At 58.8% G+C, this 18,207-nt stretch overlaps 2 protein-coding genes across 4 annotated transcripts; both read left to right on the top strand.

Annotated features, from left to right (window-relative positions):
- Positions 1 to 925: 925 nt before the first annotated feature.
- On the top strand, positions 926 to 6,359 carry DDX41 (DEAD-box helicase 41). Of its 2 annotated transcripts, none has more exons than XM_069473943.1 (17): positions 926 to 981; positions 1,072 to 1,182; positions 1,472 to 1,631; positions 1,721 to 1,795; positions 1,925 to 1,985; positions 2,107 to 2,243; positions 2,674 to 2,746; positions 2,879 to 3,032; positions 3,110 to 3,246; positions 4,087 to 4,249; positions 4,466 to 4,597; positions 4,878 to 4,949; positions 5,082 to 5,178; positions 5,318 to 5,467; positions 5,557 to 5,628; positions 5,744 to 5,854; positions 6,008 to 6,359. In XM_069473943.1, exons 1-17 carry the CDS (start codon positions 955 to 957, stop codon positions 6,142 to 6,144), a joined length of 1,869 nt encoding a protein of 622 aa, XP_069330044.1. In that variant the 5' UTR covers positions 926 to 954; the 3' UTR covers positions 6,145 to 6,359. The 2 variants fall into 2 exon arrangements, with proteins under 2 accessions (XP_069330044.1, XP_069330045.1); XM_069473944.1 differs by having other exon boundaries at positions 939 to 981; positions 1,389 to 1,631.
- Positions 6,360 to 7,621: 1,262 nt separating this feature from the next.
- Positions 7,622 to 12,544, top strand: DOK3 (docking protein 3). Of its 2 annotated transcripts, XM_069473941.1 has the most exons (6): positions 7,622 to 7,749; positions 8,346 to 8,530; positions 9,449 to 9,754; positions 11,227 to 11,326; positions 11,419 to 11,591; positions 11,672 to 12,544. In XM_069473941.1, exons 2-6 carry the CDS (start codon positions 8,465 to 8,467, stop codon positions 12,359 to 12,361), a joined length of 1,335 nt encoding a protein of 444 aa, XP_069330042.1. In that variant the 5' UTR covers positions 7,622 to 7,749; positions 8,346 to 8,464; the 3' UTR covers positions 12,362 to 12,544. The 2 variants fall into 2 exon arrangements, with proteins under 2 accessions (XP_069330042.1, XP_069330043.1); XM_069473942.1 differs by lacking the exon at positions 7,622 to 7,749 and having other exon boundaries at positions 8,462 to 8,530; positions 9,452 to 9,754.
- Positions 12,545 to 18,207: the final 5,663 nt, after the last annotated feature.

The following is an 18,207-nucleotide window of genomic DNA, read 5'->3' as shown; positions in this document are numbered from 1 at the left end:
GCTCACATGAAACACATGAATGAAGGAAAGTATAGCAGTGACCAGGTCATTCGGCTTTCAAAGTCTTTAATGAAGTTGAAATTACTTGTACAGTCATGGCTGGTGTGCTCTGGGCCCAGTCTCCTTTTCCAGCCTTGGGTCTGGCTACACCAGCTCACCCCAGCCGCAGTGGTCTTTTTCCTAAGGAATCTGTACTTGCACATGGCCAGACTTTTATTCTGCTGCACCCTCGCCCAGGAAGCCTCTCCACTGCCTGCGCTGAGATCCCCACACTTCCGTGGAAGCTCAGATCCAACGTCTCCGCCTCTGGTTCCCCAGGCAGTTAATCTCTCTGAGCTGTCATAGGATTTACAATAGTAATCGTTTACATTTATACAGGGCCTTACGGTTAAAAACCACTGTCATCAGTATTCTATTTATCCCTCACCACTCGGAACAGAGAGGATACCAGCCAGAGCCCAGTTGTACCGCAAGCCCCGCCCTACCGCGGCAGCCGGGTGCGGGACGGAAACCCGCTCGCCCCGCCCCGGAGCTCTCGGCCACTAGAGGGCGCGGTGCGCGCCGGCGGGGGCGTGCCGGCGGCGTCACGCTCAGGGCCAGGTTGGGCACTTGGCAGGCTACCCGGTTGCGGACCAGCGACCTCCACTTAGGACGTCGTCTTCGCCCGGGCTTGGTTTGAGCCTTTAGTGCATGCTCCAAATCCTCCAGTGTCCCACAATGCCTTGTCTGACGCTTTTGCCCTCAGCCCTGGCAACAGTCATGAAACCAGTCACACAGGGTGTTCGCGTCGCCCCGCACGAGAACGGCTCGAGAGAAAAATTTGTCCCTCTGCGCGATCCGTAATTCTGAGGTCGTTGCTAGGTGCCGATATCTGCTGCTTTATACCTGATTGGCTTTCGCTCAGATAAGGCGGGGATTTTTTTTTTGCCGTGGCGCGCATGCGTGGGGCAAAGGATGGAGGAGTCCGAACTCGAGCGGAAGGTGGGAGCGAGCCTGGGGTCCTTGCGGCGGGGAGGGAAGCTGGAGTGAAGGCGGGGCACCGAGCTGGGCCTGACTCCTGCGTATTTGCAGAGGGCTCGCACTGACGAGTTGACTGCTGGAGGAAGCCGCTCCGAAGCGGAGGATGAGGACGACGAAGACTACGTGCCGTATGTGCCCTTACGACAGCGGCGGCAACTACTGGTGAGGGACTGTGTCGAAGGAGGAATGGGGGCGTGACTACCTGGTCGCAATGGCATGGGGGGTGTGGCCCGGCCTGCTGGGCGAGGGCGGCTGTCTGAGGTGTGTCAGTATACGCGAGCGTGAACCCCAGGCAAACGAGGGACTGACGATCTGATCTGAGGGGTAGGGCAGCTCTGCGCCTCGCGCACAGAACCCTTGCCCAAAAGCCAGGGTCCTGACTCAGGCCCTGTGGGCCCGATGCTCCGTTCTGTCTTGGGCTTGACTCTCGGGGGCACTGGTGGAACCTCAGCTCCAGAAACTGCTGCAGCGAAGACGCAAGGGAGCTACAGAGGAGGAGCAGCCGGACAGCGGCAGCGAGCACCGGGGAGATGAGGACGACATCCCACTGGGCCCTCAGTCCAACGTCAGCCTCCTGGATCAGCACCAACACCTCAAAGAGAAAGCCGAAGGTGGGCTGGGCAGCACTGCCTACGCGGGAGGGGAGAAGCAAAGCCTGGCACACTGTTGGTGTCTCTGTGATGTCTGTTTCTTATCTCAGCCCGCAAGGAGTCTGCCAAGGAGAAGCAGCTGAAAGAAGAAGAGAAGATCCTGGAGAGCGTGGCTGAGGGCCGAGGTATGGCTGTGGCCAGGGCAGCAAGGAGGTACACTGAGTGTCTTCCCCACAGCGCCAAGCATGTTACATCTCAAGGGGTCTGGCCTCCCAGAAGCAGGAGCCAGCCCTGAGGCACATCTCTTCCCTCAGCTTTGATGTCAGTGAAGGAGATGGCAAAGGGCATCACGTACGACGACCCAATCAAAACCAGGTATGTCTTTCCAGTCTGCGTAGTTATCCTTATTTAGGATGGTGTGTGGATGGGACTAGCAGGGACACCCCAAGGCCCGCTGTGCTCAAGGCCTTCCTTGATCCCTGCCACCTACCCATAGCTGGACACCACCCCGTTATATCCTGAGCATGTCTGAAGGGCGGCATGAGCGTGTACGGAAGAAATACCACATCCTGGTGGAGGGAGATGGTATCCCGCCACCCATCAAGAGCTTCAAGGAAATGAAGTTTCCTGCAGGTGCCTGGAAATGGGGAGAGACACCGCACTTTTAGAATCAAGCACCTGTGAGGTTGTTTCCTAGCCCCTACTGAGGTCAGCCACATCAGCACTGGGCCCAGCCACTGGAGACAGAGGGCTTTGAGGGGTTTCTTTAGATTCCTTTTTAGTTGTCCCATCTGTACATGTTCACTATCCTCTGTTGTTACAGAGTTTCAGTGGGAGAATGATGTTGGGTTTGGACAGACCCAGGTGCAAATCATGGTTCCACCTAGCCCACGGGTCTTAGACAAGTCTCTCTCTTTTTTTCTTTCTCTCTGTCTCTGTTTCTCTTTCTGAGCCTTGGTTTCATCATTTGCAACCTGTGGGAATAGTGCCAATTTTACAGGCTTTGGGGCTCCGATAAAGTACCTGTGAGTCACAAGGATGATGCTTGGGTTGTTTTCCATAGCCATCTTGAGAGGCCTGAAGAAGAAAGGCATCCATCACCCAACGCCCATTCAGATCCAGGGCATCCCTACCGTGTGAGTGTGGCCTGTGGACCCGGGTTCCCTGAGAAGGGTGTTGAGAGGGAGGAGCAATGGCTGGGTGTCCAACTGGAGAAACAGTCCCTGTCTTCTGCAGAACTTGACACTCAGGCTGTCCTCTCTCAACAGTCTGTCTGGCCGTGACATGATAGGCATCGCCTTTACGGGTTCAGGCAAGACGCTGGTGTTCACATTGCCTGTCATCATGTTCTGCCTGGAGCAGGAGAAAAGGTTACCTTTCTCCAAGCGTGAAGGGCCCTATGGACTCATCATCTGCCCCTCGGTAAGATAGACTGGCCTGAGAACAGGGCAGAAACTGGGGCCACCATCTGGTGCCAGCCTTTGTCCTTGTGCCTGCAGCGGGAGCTAGCCCGGCAAACACATGGCATCCTGGAGTACTACTGCCGCCTGCTACAGGAGGACAGCTTACCACTCTTGCGCTGTGCTCTCTGCATCGGGGGCATGTCTGTCAAAGAGCAGATGGAGACCATCCGACAGTGAGTGTTGGCACCCCCTACCTCACAGGCCACACCAGAGCCCCCAGGGAAGCTAAAGGACCCTTTAGCCATTCCACAGACCTTTACTGAGGTCCACTATGGGCCCAGGCCTCACGGAGCCCCTAGTCTAACGGGGAGGTTCGCTGGGGAGGGACAGAAGGATGTGGCCAAGTACTATGGGAGCACAACAGATAGAATGGCCCACCTTGCTGGGGGCATCTAAGGTAGGAGCTCAAAGAATGCTTTGCGAGAAAGCTAATGTTTAAATTTTGAAGAGGGGCAGTCCAGGCAGAAAGCACAGAGGTGGAGGGCCCAGGGAGGTCAGGGTCGTCCAGTTGTCAGTCAAGGAAGCTGAGGTATTGGGCAGGGCTGGATCCCCTGTGGCACCTGTGTCTGTCCCATGCAGTGCACATTGTCACCAGAGGCCCTGGATCAGGCTCTGGGCTCACAGACAGGCCGGGCCCCATCCCTATTTCTGAGGCATTCCCAGTCTCAGGGAAGATGTGGGCACAGAAAAGATGAAAGTCAGTGTACCAGGAAAGTGAGCCCATGAGGGCTTACAGAGGGGCTATAGAAGTGCACAGTGAAGCCTCTCTGGGGATTCAGGACAGTCCTGGGTGAGAGGAGTGACCAGGAGAAGAGGGAAGGGCGTGCTGGCCGAAGCAGTGGCCAAGAAGACTGCAGCACCTTCCACGAGAGAGAGGTGTGCTGTAGATGGGACAGGGTGGTGGGAGTGGCGAGGAGGGCACAGGTGAGAAAGACAGGAAGGAGGGCAGAGGGCAGAACAGAGGCAGGTGACAGCAGGGAGCCCCAACCTCAGGGTCTCTCCTTGGTCACCAGCGGTGTACACATGATGGTGGCCACCCCTGGGCGCCTCATGGATCTGCTGCAGAAGAAGATGGTCAGCCTAGACATCTGTCGCTACCTGGCCCTGGACGAGGCCGACCGCATGATTGACATGGGCTTCGAGGGTGACATCCGCACCATTTTCTCCTACTTCAAGGTGCCCGCCCCCTGCCTGGCCAGGCACCCCTGCATCACCCTCCCCCCACTCACACCACATTGAACTTCGGAGGGCCCCACCCTCTGCTCCTATTCCAGGGGGGCTGTGTCCCAGCTGCTCAGCTTCCCCACACCCTATCTCCCACGTGCCCTCATGCCCTCGGCCCAGCCCCACCCAGCCCTCCATGCCCTCGGCCCTAGCCCCTGCCTTCCTCAGGGCCAGCGGCAGACCCTACTCTTCAGTGCCACCATGCCCAAGAAGATTCAGAATTTTGCCAAGAGCGCCCTCGTAAAGCCTGTCACCATCAACGTGGGTCGAGCTGGGGCGGCTAGCCTGGATGTCATCCAGGTGGGCAGGCACTCCCGATGGGTGGTCTCTCACCTGTGAGGACTGGATCTGTCGGGGCTCCCTGGAAGCTGATTGGAGCAGGGGATCCACCTTGTGGGCATTCGGGGTTTCATTCAAAGCCCCTGGCCCTTAGCCATGGCCATTTTTAGGGTGGCCAGACATTGGTCGCAAGAGGCTTCTGGTCACCTCCTGGCCCTCATTAGGTGGCTGACCTCTGTGGCAGGGCCTTGGCTGGTGAACCTAGCCTCAGGATCACCTGACCTGGCCCCTGTGGTGGCAGGAAGTGGAATATGTGAAGGAGGAGGCCAAGATGGTGTACCTGCTTGAGTGTCTGCAGAAGACACCTCCACCCGTGAGTGCCACCCATGCTGGTGCCAGAGACCCCAGGACAAGGGAGAGGGTGGAGGGACAGCATACTGGGGAAGGTTGAGTGGAGGCCCAGGCAGAGTCAGCCCCTCTGAGTCGAGTCGGCCTTCCCGGACAGGTGCTCATCTTTGCGGAGAAGAAGGCAGATGTGGATGCCATCCACGAGTACCTGCTGCTCAAGGGGGTCGAGGCTGTAGCCATCCATGGGGGCAAAGGTCAGGGTGGTACATGTGTTGACATGGACCCTGCTGCCATAGCAGCCCCTCACCCAATCCCTTCCCCTGCCTGGCCAGTTTGCCACTACTCTCCGGTCTTCTGCTGTAGCTCTAATGGCTCCTACTTGGCCCTCCCCAGACCAGGAGGAACGAACCAAGGCCATCGAGGCATTCCGGGAAGGCAAGAAGGATGTTCTGGTGGCCACAGACGTAGCCTCCAAGGGCCTGGACTTTCCTGCCATCCAGCACGTCATCAACTATGACATGCCTGAGGAGATCGAGAACTATGGTAGGAACTAGGGGGCCAGGCATGTGGGACAGGCAGGGGAAGGGCCAGGCCAGGGCCCCAGCCCCTGGGCACCATCCTTCTCTCTGCAGTGCACCGGATTGGCCGCACCGGGCGCTCAGGAAACACAGGCATCGCTACCACCTTCATCAACAAGGCCTGTGGTGAGTCTGTTGCCAGAGATACCTCAGCCATCCTGTGGGTCCTCCGCCTGTGGCCACCCAAGTTCTGGCTTCAGGGCCCAGGGTGGGGCCTCATGATTCCCCACTGCCTCCCCAGACGAGTCAGTGCTGATGGATCTCAAAGCCCTGCTGCTGGAAGCCAAGCAGAAAGTGCCACCCGTGCTGCAAGTGCTGCACTGCGGGGATGAGTCCATGCTGGACATCGGAGGTGACTGCAGCATGGGAGGCACAGCGGGGGGCAGGGGAGGCAGGAAGGCGGGAGCACCACACAGCAAGTCCACGCCAGTGGACTGGTGGGAGGCCCAAGGTCCAGACACAAATACAGCCTGTGACCTTGCTGACACCCACCCCCATTCCCCAGGAGAGCGCGGCTGTGCCTTCTGTGGGGGCCTGGGTCATCGGATCACTGACTGCCCCAAGCTCGAGGCTATGCAGACTAAGCAGGTCAGCAACATTGGCCGCAAGGACTACCTGGCCCACAGCTCCATGGACTTCTGACCTGACTGTCTCCCTGTCCCGCCAAAAGGCCTCAGGTGCCGGGATTCCAGCCACCCTGTACACACACACCAGCCACCTGGGCAAGAAGCCAGCATCCTCTGCCCAGCTGGCCTGGGCTGGGCCAAGCTGGGCCTGGCTGCCTGCTCCCCATGTCCCCCAGAATTACTGTTTTTATTCCCCTTTGCCCCAGCTGCCATTAAAGCATAAGCTCCTCTGTCTTGGCCCCAGGCCTGCCTCTGTGTTTCGCCTCGTCTGCCCCCTTGTTCCTGGGCCAGCCTCACCCCCGGAGGCGAGGCATCGGCATCTCCCACCACTGCTGCCAGCACCCAGCCTTGGACTTGGCTGCGGAAGGAGCCTCCCAGCCTCGCCCCCTTTGGGGACTTGGTATCTCTGCTGGGCTGCCTGGATTTATGGCTCAAGGAGGGACCACACTGGTGGGCCAAGGAGAAATGGTCGGGTTCTCTGGTGTCCTTGCTGACTGTTGTCACGCCCAACTTCAGTTTTCCTGTCAGTTGTGTGATGCTCCAGGGGCTCCTCTTGGGGCCCCTTGGGAGGCTGCTGGCCCTCCGGCCTGTCCTCCCAGGAGGAACCGCAGCTCTGCACACTGAGGAGGCAGCACATGCCACAGAACTGCCATTCAGGCCACATGTGCCCACTGACCCTGTTCTGCCCAGTGCTGTGCTGGGCTGCGAGGATCCAGGAGAGCAGGAGACGACCACCTGGGACGCTTGCAGATGAGTGGGAGAGACACTCAGACCCGAATAAATGTGGATGGTCGTCACAAGACCACAGGCAGATGAAACAGGATTTCAGCATCTGGCAAGAGACAGGCAGAGGCTCTGTTCACACAGTTCCTCTGTGCCAGGCATTTTGTGTGTAAGGCCACATGCTTATCCTGGTGGGACAGCAGTTGCTTAAGCCATGTTTGTCACTTGGTGTGTGGCCTTGGGCAATTTTTCTGAGCCCTGATTTCCTCATCATTGAAATGGCGATGAGAATGCAAAGGACATGGTATCTGAAACTGCTGGCACTCAGGGCTGCCATGGGCACAGAGTCAGGTGCGGGAGGCCATTAGAAAGTATTTCCTGGCCACAGCTGGGTGTGGTGGCACGCCTGTAGTCACAGCTACTTGGGAGGCAGGAGAATCACTTGAGCCCAGGAGATCAAAACCAGCCTGGGCAATGTAGTGAGACTCCATCTCCCCAAACAAAACAAAAAAAGTGTATTTCCTGGCAAAATACATGACACCCGAATGGCATTTCTCAGCCTGGTTACACACATTCTTTCCCAGAAATGGTACTGAGTGAATGACATGAGGGTGTTCCCAGAATTCAGATCCACACACCGAGCCCCAGTAGTGGGCTCCTGCAAAGCAAAGCAAAAAATGGGCCCCTGGCAGGACTCACAGCTTTAAAAGAGCATGTGACCTCCCCAGGGGCCCAGTGGGGGCTGCCACCCACTCTCAAGTGGCTGGGACCCCATGTGGCTGGATGCCCGGTGTGCACTTGTACTCCAAGGGCCTCTGTGCTCTCAGACAGCGTGGAGTGGGTCAGGGAGGGCCTCCAGGAGGAATAGGCAGCCCACTTTTCCCCAGGCTGCGCAGTGGTGAGGGTGCCTTGGAGGGGCTGGGCTGGGGGAGGTGGAGGCCAGAACACAAGCTCCTGAGGGCTGGGCTGAGGAGCTCAGGCTGGACCCAAGGGAGGGACAAAGGGCTGGTTTTGTATTGATGGAGAGCCACAGCAGGCCTGCCCGGGGCAGTGGTTTGCGGGAAGACGCTAAGGCAGACTGGGCAGCGGCGGTGAGGATGAGGAGCAGCAAGTGAACATGAGAGATTTCAGAGAAAGCAGAGCAGAGCAGAGAGCAAGGTTGGCGACTCTCAAACCAGGACTTGGTGGGGAAGCCAGGAGCTTTCAGGTCTGGCTAGAAGAGGGTCCTGGCGGGGTGGGTGTGGGGAATGCAGGTCACAGGCTGCCAGGGTGGGATGAGGGAGGGGTCAGAGCCCGTGACTCGGGAGCCAGCCTGCGGCCAGACGTTCACACCCAGCTGACCAGGTGCAGGCCTGGTCATTGGCCCTCGGGGGCTCTGAGGCTCCCTCCAGGCAGATGTGGGCACCTTGGGCCAGCCAGGGCCCCACAGGAGAAATACATGCTGCTCCTCAACCCTTTAGCTAAAGCCGGGGCTCCCCTCCCCCCGTCCCGCAGCTGCCTCTGGACAGAGGGAGCGGAAGTGGCCAGAAGGGGAAGTGTGAGGAGTTCCCGTCCAGCCTGTCACCAGTCTCCTCAGGTTTTCGAAGTGGCAGCCCTGTGGCCTGGCCGTGGCCATGGAGCCTGTGGAGACCCCCATCAAGGATGGCGTCCTCTACCAGCAGCACATCAAGTTCGGCAAGGTGAGGAGCCCCGGCTGCCGGAGACAGCGGCCTATGCCCGGCTTCGGACAGCTCCCCCAGCCCTGGGAGACCTGGGCAGGGTGTCAGGTGTGGGGGCCGAGCCAGGCTGGGGACTGGAGCAGAGACTGGTTCTCAGCCTGGGGGGCCAAGGCGGCCTCGTTTAAAGACAGGGAATACAGGAGCGGGGAAGGGCCTAAGAATCAAAACCTCCGAGCCGGGCAGAGCCCAACAGCCTTCTGACCCTGCTAAGAGTGGCACCGAGGCCCCTAGGGAGGGCTGCGGGCTGAGCTGGAGGAGTCTTCAGATGGGACCCCACCGTGCAGCAGAGGGTGTGGCTCCTAGTGCTGGGAGTGAGGAGGGTCGCGTGGCAGCACCCCTCGCACCCCCGCAGCCCAGCTGCAGCTGCTGCCCAGGCAGATAAACGGTCGGTTTCCTCTGCTCAAAGTTATTTGCATGTTTCCTTCCTTGCCAATATGAGGTTCAGGCCTCCCTCCCACCCCAGCCTGTGGTCCGTGGCCCAAGTGCCCTTTCTGGGGGAGGAGGAGGAACCAACATAATGGCAGTATCAGGTGGTCTGTCCTGGCCACTAGATCTTTTAAAGACATAATCCAGTAGCAGCCCCAGTCTCATGTTCTCATGGCCTTTTAAAGAGAGATAAAGACACAGGTCCTTATGGAGGTCACAGTTAGGAAAGGGCGGGGAGAGATTTCAACCCGGGACTGACCCACCCCAGGCACAGACTCTTGCCCCTGCCAGCCGGCCCTGGCAAGGCCTCCTCCCCTGGCACCCTGAGGAGTTGGGGGAGCCGAGGCCCCCTGGGTGGCTGGGAGTGTTTGCTGAGCAGCTTGTGCTGAGCTGAGCCACAGGGAGAGTCACCACCCAAGGGTCTCCTCTCCCACCCTCCTCTCTCTTCCCCAGAAGTCCTGGAGGAAGGTGTGGGCTCTGCTGTACGCAGGAGGCCCATCAGGCGTGGCACGGCTGGAGAGCTGGGAGGTCCGGGATGGTGGCCTGGCGCCAGCAGGTGACAGGTCCACAGGGCCTGGCCGGCGCGGGGAGCGGCGGGTCATCCGCCTGGCTGACTGTGTGTCCGTGCTGCCGGCCGACGGCGAGAGCTGCCCCCGGGACACTGGCGCCTTCCTGCTCACCACTACTGAGCGAAGCCACCTGTTGGCCGCGCAGCACCGCCAGGCGTGGATGGGCCCCATCTGCCAGCTGGCCTTCCCGGTGAGCGAGCGGCTACTTGTCCACCCTCCCCGACTTGTTCATGGTCACACACATCCTGTCACTCCACACACGCTGCTGAGCAGCATCAGCAGGATGGTCAAGGGAGGCTTCTCTGAGGAGGGGACAGTGGGCCTGACGACACACAAGAGCCCACGAGGCAGGTCTGAGGACTCGTGAACAGAGGGAGCAGGGTGGGCAAAGGTCTGGAGGCCGCAGTGTGGGAGTTCCGTCCTGGCACGGCTGGACAGGCAGGAGCAGGTAGGAGCTTGGTGGGAGCAGCTGAAGCCGCTCTGGGCCATGTGCATGGTGCGGGATTTCATTCTGAAAGGGGGAGCCTTTGGAGGGTTTACGCCAGGCATTGACAGTTGTAAAGCCTCACAGGGTTTGTGATGGACCAAAAGGAAATGAGTCTGGCAGTTCCTCAAACAGTTAAAGTTGCCACATGACCCAGCAATTCCACTCCTAGGTATGTACCCAAGAGAATCGGAACAGAGGTTCAAACAAAACTCAGACACGCATGCTCACAGCAGCACTACACACAAACAACAAAAGGTAGCCACAGCCCACGTGGCGAATGCATAAACAAAGTGTGGTCTGTCCACACAGTGGAATGCTGTTTGGCCACAAAAAGGGGTGCCGTGCTGACACAGGTGACAAGGCTGAACCTTGAGCACACGATGCTAAGTGGAAGGAGGCAGACGCAAGAGGCCACATTGTGTACGACTCCATTTACACAAAGGGTACAGAACGCGCTGCTGGGCTGGAAAGAGGGATGGAGTGCGTACTGATGGATATGGGATGCCCATGTGGGTGATGAAACATTTCTGGAACTAGATAGTGGTGATGGCTGCACAACCTTGTGAATATACTAAATATGCTAAAATAAGGGGACCAGTGAGGAAGCTGTTGCATTTGTTGCATTTGTGCCTGGCCATGTTACCATGGGCCAAGGGTCATGGTGGAGGTGCTGAGAGTCAGAGAGTGCCAGGACATGCTAAAGGATTGGGGATAACGGGGAGGGAGCGGGGGAGGGAGGGATAGAGGGGGCAGGGGCAGGGCAGGCGGTGGCAGTGACTGGGGGAAGACGTCTGGGGGCATTGCTCACCCCTACCCTCCTGCCTCCTCTCTCCTCCAAGCTGTCAGAGAGCCTGTCCCTTGCCGAGCTCAAGGGCTGTGGGGACATCTCTTGTGTGCCCAAGGATTTGTAGCTCTCAGACACCCTCAAGCACAATACCTCTTCCCCACCCAGCACCCTCAACGGGCAGCTGGGTGGGGACTGCAGCCCCATCTGGCAGCTGGGGAACAGGTCAGAGGGGCCCAGGCTCATGGAGTGTGTCAGGGCAGAGCTGGGACTGGCATCGGGTCCCTGGATGCCGTTGCTTGCCATGGAGTCCTGGGATCCTGACCCAAGGGAGGCAGTGTGGATGAGGAGTGGGGTGGACTCCAATCTCTGACTTGAGCCCATTCCCCAGGGCACAGGGGAGTCTTCCTCAGGATTGGGGCAGGCTGAGTCTCCCAAGAGGGGCCCCGTCCCCATGGAGGAAAACTCCATCTACTCCTCCTGGCAAGAAGGTGAGTCGAGGGGGCTCAGGGCAGCCTCAGCCCACCACACCCAGGGCGGGGGGTTTGGGGGGCTGACGGGCTGCCCTCACTGCCTGCCGCAGTGGGGGAGTTTCCGGTGGTGGTGCAGAGGACAGAGGCTGCCGCCCGCTGCCTGCTGAAGGGGCCCTACCTCCTGGTGCTGGGCCAGGACGCCATCCAGCTGAGGGACCCTGCTGGTCCCCGGGCCATCTACAGCTGGCCCTACCGCTTCCTGCGCAAGTTCGGCTCTGACAAGGTGAGGTGCTGGTCCCTGTAGGGGGGTGGCAGCGCCTTGGCCCTCCAGTGGCTAATTCCTGCTGTGTCGCCTGTGCCCAGGGCGTGTTCTCCTTTGAGGCCGGCCGCCGCTGTGACTCCGGCGAGGGCCTCTTCGCCTTCAGCAGCCCCCGGGCCCCAGACCTGTGCGGGGCCGTGGCTGCTGCCATCGCCCGCCAGCGGGAGCAGTTGCCAGAGCTGACCGGGCCCCGGCCCTGTCCCCTCCCTCGGGCCACCTCCTTGCCTTCCCTGGACCCCCCTGGAGAGCTGCGGGAGGTGCCACTGGGGCCCGAGCCGCCCAACTCCAGGAGGGTGCGCCTGGCCGAGCCTGGGCCCCAGAGTCTGCCGCTGCTGTTGGGCCCTGCGCCCGAGGAGCCAGCAACGTCCGGGCTGTACGCAGCCGTGTGCAAGCGGGCCAGCGGGCCCCCGGCCACTGCCGAGCACCTCTATGAGAACCTGTGCGTGCTCGAGGCCGGCCCCTCGCCACCTGATGCGGGTCCTGACCCCCAGGAAGGCCCCAGCGCCCGCAGCCCCTTGGCCAGCCCCGTTTACCACAACAGCGAGGACCTGAGCTGGCCCGGCCCGGCCCCCGACAGCAGCCTGGAGGCCCAGTACCGGCGGCTGCTGGAGCTGGAGCTGGACAAGGCAGAGGGCACCAGCCGCCCCGGCGCTCAGCCGGGCTTCAAGGCCAAGCTGGTGACGCTGCTGAGTCGAGAGCGGAGGAAGGGCCCTGCCCCCTGTGACCGGCCCTGAACACCGTGCAGAGTGGCAGCCAGAGCAGAGAGGCGCTCTCCCTGGACAGGAGGGTGGGCCTGTGGGCAACCAGTGGGCATCTGTGACACAGCCCTGTGTCTGCTCTGGCCTGGAAGACAAGGAAGGAAGCCTGGGAGGACCCCACACCCTGCTCTTCCCTCCCGCCACGTGCAGTGTACAGACTTGCCGATAATAAAGCCGCAGCTCCAGCTCCCTGGGTCCTCCCTGTGGCCCACAGCCCGCACCTCTTGGCTTCAGCTCCTGGCAGGGGCACTCGGGGGTCCATGTGGGCACACAGATGCTCACTCACATTCACTGCCACACACACCAGTTCCCTGTGCTGGGTTCCAGGAACACAGATGACCCGGGCCTGACCTCTGCCACCTGTGGGCTCACATCACTGGAGGAGATGGACAGGATGTAGACAGTCATGGCTGCATGTGGCTCCGCACAGAGAGAGTGGGAGTGAGACTGCAGGCAGCAGAGGAGGGCAAGGGGAGGGAGCCGCCAGGCCTGCAGATGGGAGAGGTGCCCTCTGGATGCAGCTTGAGGGCAGAAAGGACTCCACCAGGCGGGCGGGAGCCCGGGCTTTCTAGGCTGATGATGGGCCCTCCTAGGCCAAAGGCAAGAAGGAGCGCATGGACACAGAGGTAGGCGGAGGGGCAGAGGGAGGGCGCGGAGCATGAGGGGTCCTGGGGGCCTGCAAGGAGCCGAGTCTCATCCTCAGGGGAGGAGCGGGGTGCAGGCCAAATTAGAATGAGCCCAACTGGAGACCAGGAAGCCTGAGCTGGGGAGGAGGCAGTGGGATGGGGAGAGGTGGAAGGGCTTTCACAGATGTGCACGCAAACTGCTTGCTCCCTGCTGAGACTCAAACAATTTGCAGACACCTCCGGGAAACTCAGGCTGCTCTTTCATCAACTACAAGGATAGAGATGAAATGACAATCGGGCATTTTCCTTCAGGAGGGCTTCGCTGCGAGCCTACTCCGTGCCAGGCACTGGGGACACAGCTGTGTTCAGGACAGCCTCGCTCCTGTCCTCAAGGAGCCGACATTCCCGAGGGAGAGAGGCAGTTTTCTGTGCCTGCTTTCCTGTCCTCTCCCAGGCGACTGCTAGTGCGTGGGTGGGGCAGCCTGCACACAGCATCCTGCCTCCAGGGATCTGGCCTTTGGGCCCTTGACCTCCACTTTGCTCAGCCGCCACGCCCTTGGCACATCCTGAGCCTTGTCTTCACAACAGTGATGTGCGTTTTTGCCATCTTATGTACGAGCATCCTCCTCTGGCCACCTCCTCTCCTTCTGGCGCATTCCCTCTAGCACAACCAATACCGCTTCTGTCCAGCCACATCAACCTACAGCGACCCTTTTCTCACTGTCTTCGGTGCCCTGTCCGTGCTTGTCCCACTTAGACTCTGTGCTCCACCATGGAGTCACTCCCTTGCTCTTGTCTCTCCTGTCATCTTATTTGTCTGGCAAAGCCCCCAGCCCTGGGTAAACCCAACTCTCCTCTGTGTCTGCACCCTGGCAGCTGCCCAGAGCCAGAGAAATTCATATAAGCAGGTGACTGCATCCTCATTGACACTGTGATCGCAAACCTCAAATAGGCAGGCTCTTCCTGCTGCCCAAAGACCCTGTGCCCTAGAGTGGCAGCTTTTCTCCTCCCCAAGACCTTCAAATCTTCTTCTCTCTGTCCCCACCCACCGTCACCTTGCAGACACATTGGGGAAATAGCATTCAACAGAAGTGAATACCTTCAGCCTCCCATTACCACATCTACAAGTATGCTAGCCTCTGCCCTCCACTGGAGGTAGTGTCTGTCTCCAGCATGTGCCCTGATCCCGGCTCCTCTGCCCTCCTCAGAGCTTGGCAAACTGAGCTGTCTCCTCTCTCCCCCTCTCTCCTGGACCCATTCATTCTATCATCACCATCATCGTCATCATTTCCAGCCACACACAAACCTGCTTTATAATTTCACATCTTAAAAGAAATCTTCCCAGGGTGCGGTGGCTCACACCTGTAATCCCAGCAATTTGGGAGGCTGAGGCATGGGGATCTCTTGAACCCAGGAGTTCAAGACCAGCCTGGGCAACATAGTGAGACCCTGACTCTACAAAAAACATTTTTAAAAGTGATCCAAGCATGGTGGCACACACCTGTAGGAAAAGAAACAAACAAACCTTCCCTCAACCTCACACTTCCCTTCAGGCACCTCCCCATTTCTCTATTCCTTTTCACAGTGAAACTCCTCAAAAGAGTTGTCAATTACTCTCATTTCCACTTTTCTCGCCTCCTATTCTCCACTCATTCCAGTGTCCCCTTTGTCCCCACAACAACATCGCATGGCTCTTATCAGAGTCACCAACCTCCTTGTTCCCCCAAACAGAAACAACCTGGACTCCCTCGACTTCTCAGCAGCATCTGACACCCCTTCTTGAGACACTGCCTTTACTTGGTTTTCCTCCTACCTCACGGATCTCTCCTTCCCCATCTCTTCCTGTCCCTCTGTGGGAGTTCTTACTGGGGTTCTAGTCTCAGATACAGTGTGACTCAATCCTGGCTACACAAGGAATCACCTGGAAGCCTTTAAAAAATGCCCATGCCCAGGGGTCTGATCTCTTCAGTCTAGGTAAGTGGGGCCTGGGCATCAGTGTTTGTTTTTCAATTTCCAGACAACTGTAGTATGCCTGCTCGGCTGGCAGCCACTGCCCCAAGTAAGGCAGTCTCTGGGTTTCGCAGACCATCTAAATACTGGCTCCCAAAGGTGTAGCTTCTGTGCAGAGTTCTCCTATGGGCTCCACCGTTAGGAGTACAACTGCACACTAGACATCTGGATGTCTGAAAGGCATCTCCAAATTCCATGTGTGAAAGGAGGCTGGGGGAAGGAGGGCTCCCCGCAGTGCTCCTCCAGGGTGTGTGCGGCCACAGAAGGCAAAGCCAGGAAGGATGTTAGCGCCATGGGCAGGCAGGTTTTACCGTCACTCATGCAGGCATTTCCTGATGTGTAATGTCTTAGAGCAAGAGACTGGCTGCTGCAGCAGGGATCCCTCCTCCCCACGGTGGCAAGCCCACACCCAGCCCTTGCCAGCTCAGCAAATCCCAGGACACACTGAAGATTACCCAGAGATTCAGGGTCATGGCCAGAACTGCAACCCAGGACTCTGCGTACCTGACATGACGTCGTTTCCTTCATCACAAATCTAAGCTGCTCTGTTTCCCAGCGATTTCTGTGTGGTTCCAACCAGACCATGGAAGCTTCATGAGTCTTGGCCACCAGGGGGCACTGTGTCCTAATCCTGTTCCTGCCCAGGGATGCCTGTGCTGGGAGGCTCCTGGCTGGGTCCAAGCCAGAGCCTTGCACTGACCCAAGGAATGGGAGCCTGGGCTCCTCCTCTCTGCTGGAGGACTGCCAGGCTACTGCTTCTTTCTTTGCTCATTTGCTGTTTCATTTTTTCAATCCTTCCTTCATTTGTTCATTCACATCCACTATGTGCAGGCACTGGCAAATGTTAGTGGACAAGACACACAAGCCCCTGCTCTCATGGGACTGACATACTAATGGGGACAAAGGGCAATGAAGAAATGCTACTATAATGTCAGAGGAAAGGGCTATGGGGAACCATAAGGCAGAGCTAGTGCCTAGCGTGTGATGCGGATGAGCTGCCAGGGGCTGCTGCCCCAGAGAGCACAGGTTGGCAGAGCCCTCAGAGGAGGCCACATCTGAGCAGAGACCTGAACAAATGGAGAAGAGCTGCCGCCCCAAGCGCCCCAAGGCAGGAGTATGCTCGGCACATTGGAGGAATGACAGGCCAGTGGCTGCAGTGGGGTGAGCAAGTGGTGGGACTTGGACCCAGTTTATTTACATTGTGTAGGTCTAGGGACTTTAGTTTTATTTCAATGCAGTGTGAGCCCACTGGAATGCTAAAGCTGAGGGTGATGCAGTGCAATTTCCGCTTTAAAAATGCCACTTTGGCTGCTGCATGGAGAAGACTGTGGAGAGGGCGAGGGTGAAAGCAGGGAGCACTCATGGTGAGGAGACTGGTACAGGGGCCCAGGCACAAGATGACAGTGGCTGGGACAACAGCAGCAGTGATCAGGTATGAAACATCTTGAAGGCAGAATTTGCAGACCCTGGGGGATGACAGGGAGAAGAGAAAGGAAGGATAACTTCATAGTTTCTGCTAAACCAGTTGGATGAAGGGTGATGGCATTTGCTGAGGTGAGGAAGAAGTTAGGGAGGTGGGAAAATCACACGTTTGAATTGGGGCACGATGGGTTTGAGACACCTAGTAGACATGTAGACAGGCTATTGTGTATTGGAGTCTGGAATTCTTGGGGAGGGGTCAGGGCTGACCATATAACTTGAGAGTCCCTGGCATAAGGTGTCAGTGAAGCCCCTGGACAGCATGGTGCCTTAGGGAGTGAGTGTAGACAGATGAGAGATCAGATGGCCAAGTCAGGAGGCAGATAAGGAGCTGCCAGAGGGGGTGTGAAGGAGAGGAGAGTGGGGCAGGAGGAAGCCATGAGCCAGGGGAAAAGGGTGTTTCCAGGCAGAGGGAGTGATCAGCCTGGACCAGTGCTGCTCCTAGGCCCGGTAGGATGACAGCTGAGAACCCCATTAATTTAATGACCTGGAGGTCACTGGAAACTTTGAGAAGAGAGATCTCAGAGGACTGGTGGGGACAAGTGGGGAAAACCAGAGAAAACCAAGTGGAGACAGAGGAGGGGCAGACAGACAACTCCTTAGGGGAATTTTGCTCTCAAGGGGTGTAGAATGAAAGGGCAGCAGCTGGAGAGGGACGTGGGATCAGGAGAAGGTGTCTTTAACAGAACTCTTCCAGCAGGGGGAGGACAGCGGCATGTCCTAGAAGAAGCTGAGAGGACAGGACCAGCAACAAAGTGGAGGGTGGATGACTGTTCCTTCACCCCAACACTCCCCTGTGCTCCATTTTCCTCACCGCCTGGGGTCGCTGTCTGGGCTGCGTGCTGGGGGCAAAGTGGGGACTCTGAGGACACCCCCACTGGAGATGCAGCCTGCTCTGGAGTGGGGTGGAACAGCCCATCTCCGACACTGTGTGGGGAGGCTGAGCGGGGGACTCGCAGAGCCGCGTGCGGGCTGCTGACTCTGCCGGGAGTTGGATGGAAGTGCGGGCAGGTCCCACAGGTCAGGCTCAGGGCACAGCTAAGGGCCCCCTCCAGCTCCCTTCCTCCTGCCATTTTTTTTTTCTGGCTTCGGTAGAGTGTTCTGCAAATCCAGCTTTTGCAGGGTGGGGGGGAGGGGGGGCGGTCTCCCAATGTTGACCAGGCTGGTCTCGAACTCCTGGGCTCGAGATCCTCCGCCTCTGCCTCCCAAATAGCTGAGATGACAGGCGGGAGCCGCTGTGCGCGGCTGCAAATCTAGCTTAAAGCTCCCCTGTCTCCCCTCAACTTTCCCCGCTTGACTTGTCCCCGCTGGAATCCCCTCGATCTAGAAGTTCTGGAGCCGCCAGTGGCTGTGCCTAAAACACCGGCCCTCCCGACGGCCCTGAGAGGCGGGATTATTGTCCCGTTTTTCCAAGGAGGAAACGAACGTTCAGAGAGGACTAGCACCAGGCCCGCCGGTTTCGAAGGCCGCGTCCCCTCACTCGTCAGTGGGAGGCGCACGGGACTGGGCCGGGCGGCGGGTCCAGCGGGGCGTCCGCAGCGCAGGACCCGCCCCGGCCGCCCCACTAGCAGCCGCCCGCTACCCGGCCGGAGGAATTGGGCGGGGCTTCCCACCGGCGGAGAGGGAAGCGTGGGCGTGGCCACGTGGGCGTGCCCTGTGGCCCCGCCCCTTCCGTGGGCTCAAAGCGGCTGGTGACGGCGGGGCGGG

Source organism: Eulemur rufifrons, chromosome 7, assembly GCF_041146395.1.
Source record: "Eulemur rufifrons isolate Redbay chromosome 7, OSU_ERuf_1, whole genome shotgun sequence".
In the NCBI taxonomy this organism is placed as follows: domain Eukaryota; kingdom Metazoa; phylum Chordata; class Mammalia; order Primates; family Lemuridae; genus Eulemur; species Eulemur rufifrons.
The sequence above is the reverse complement of the archived record's forward strand: the minus strand, read 5'-3'. Positions and strand labels throughout refer to the sequence as shown.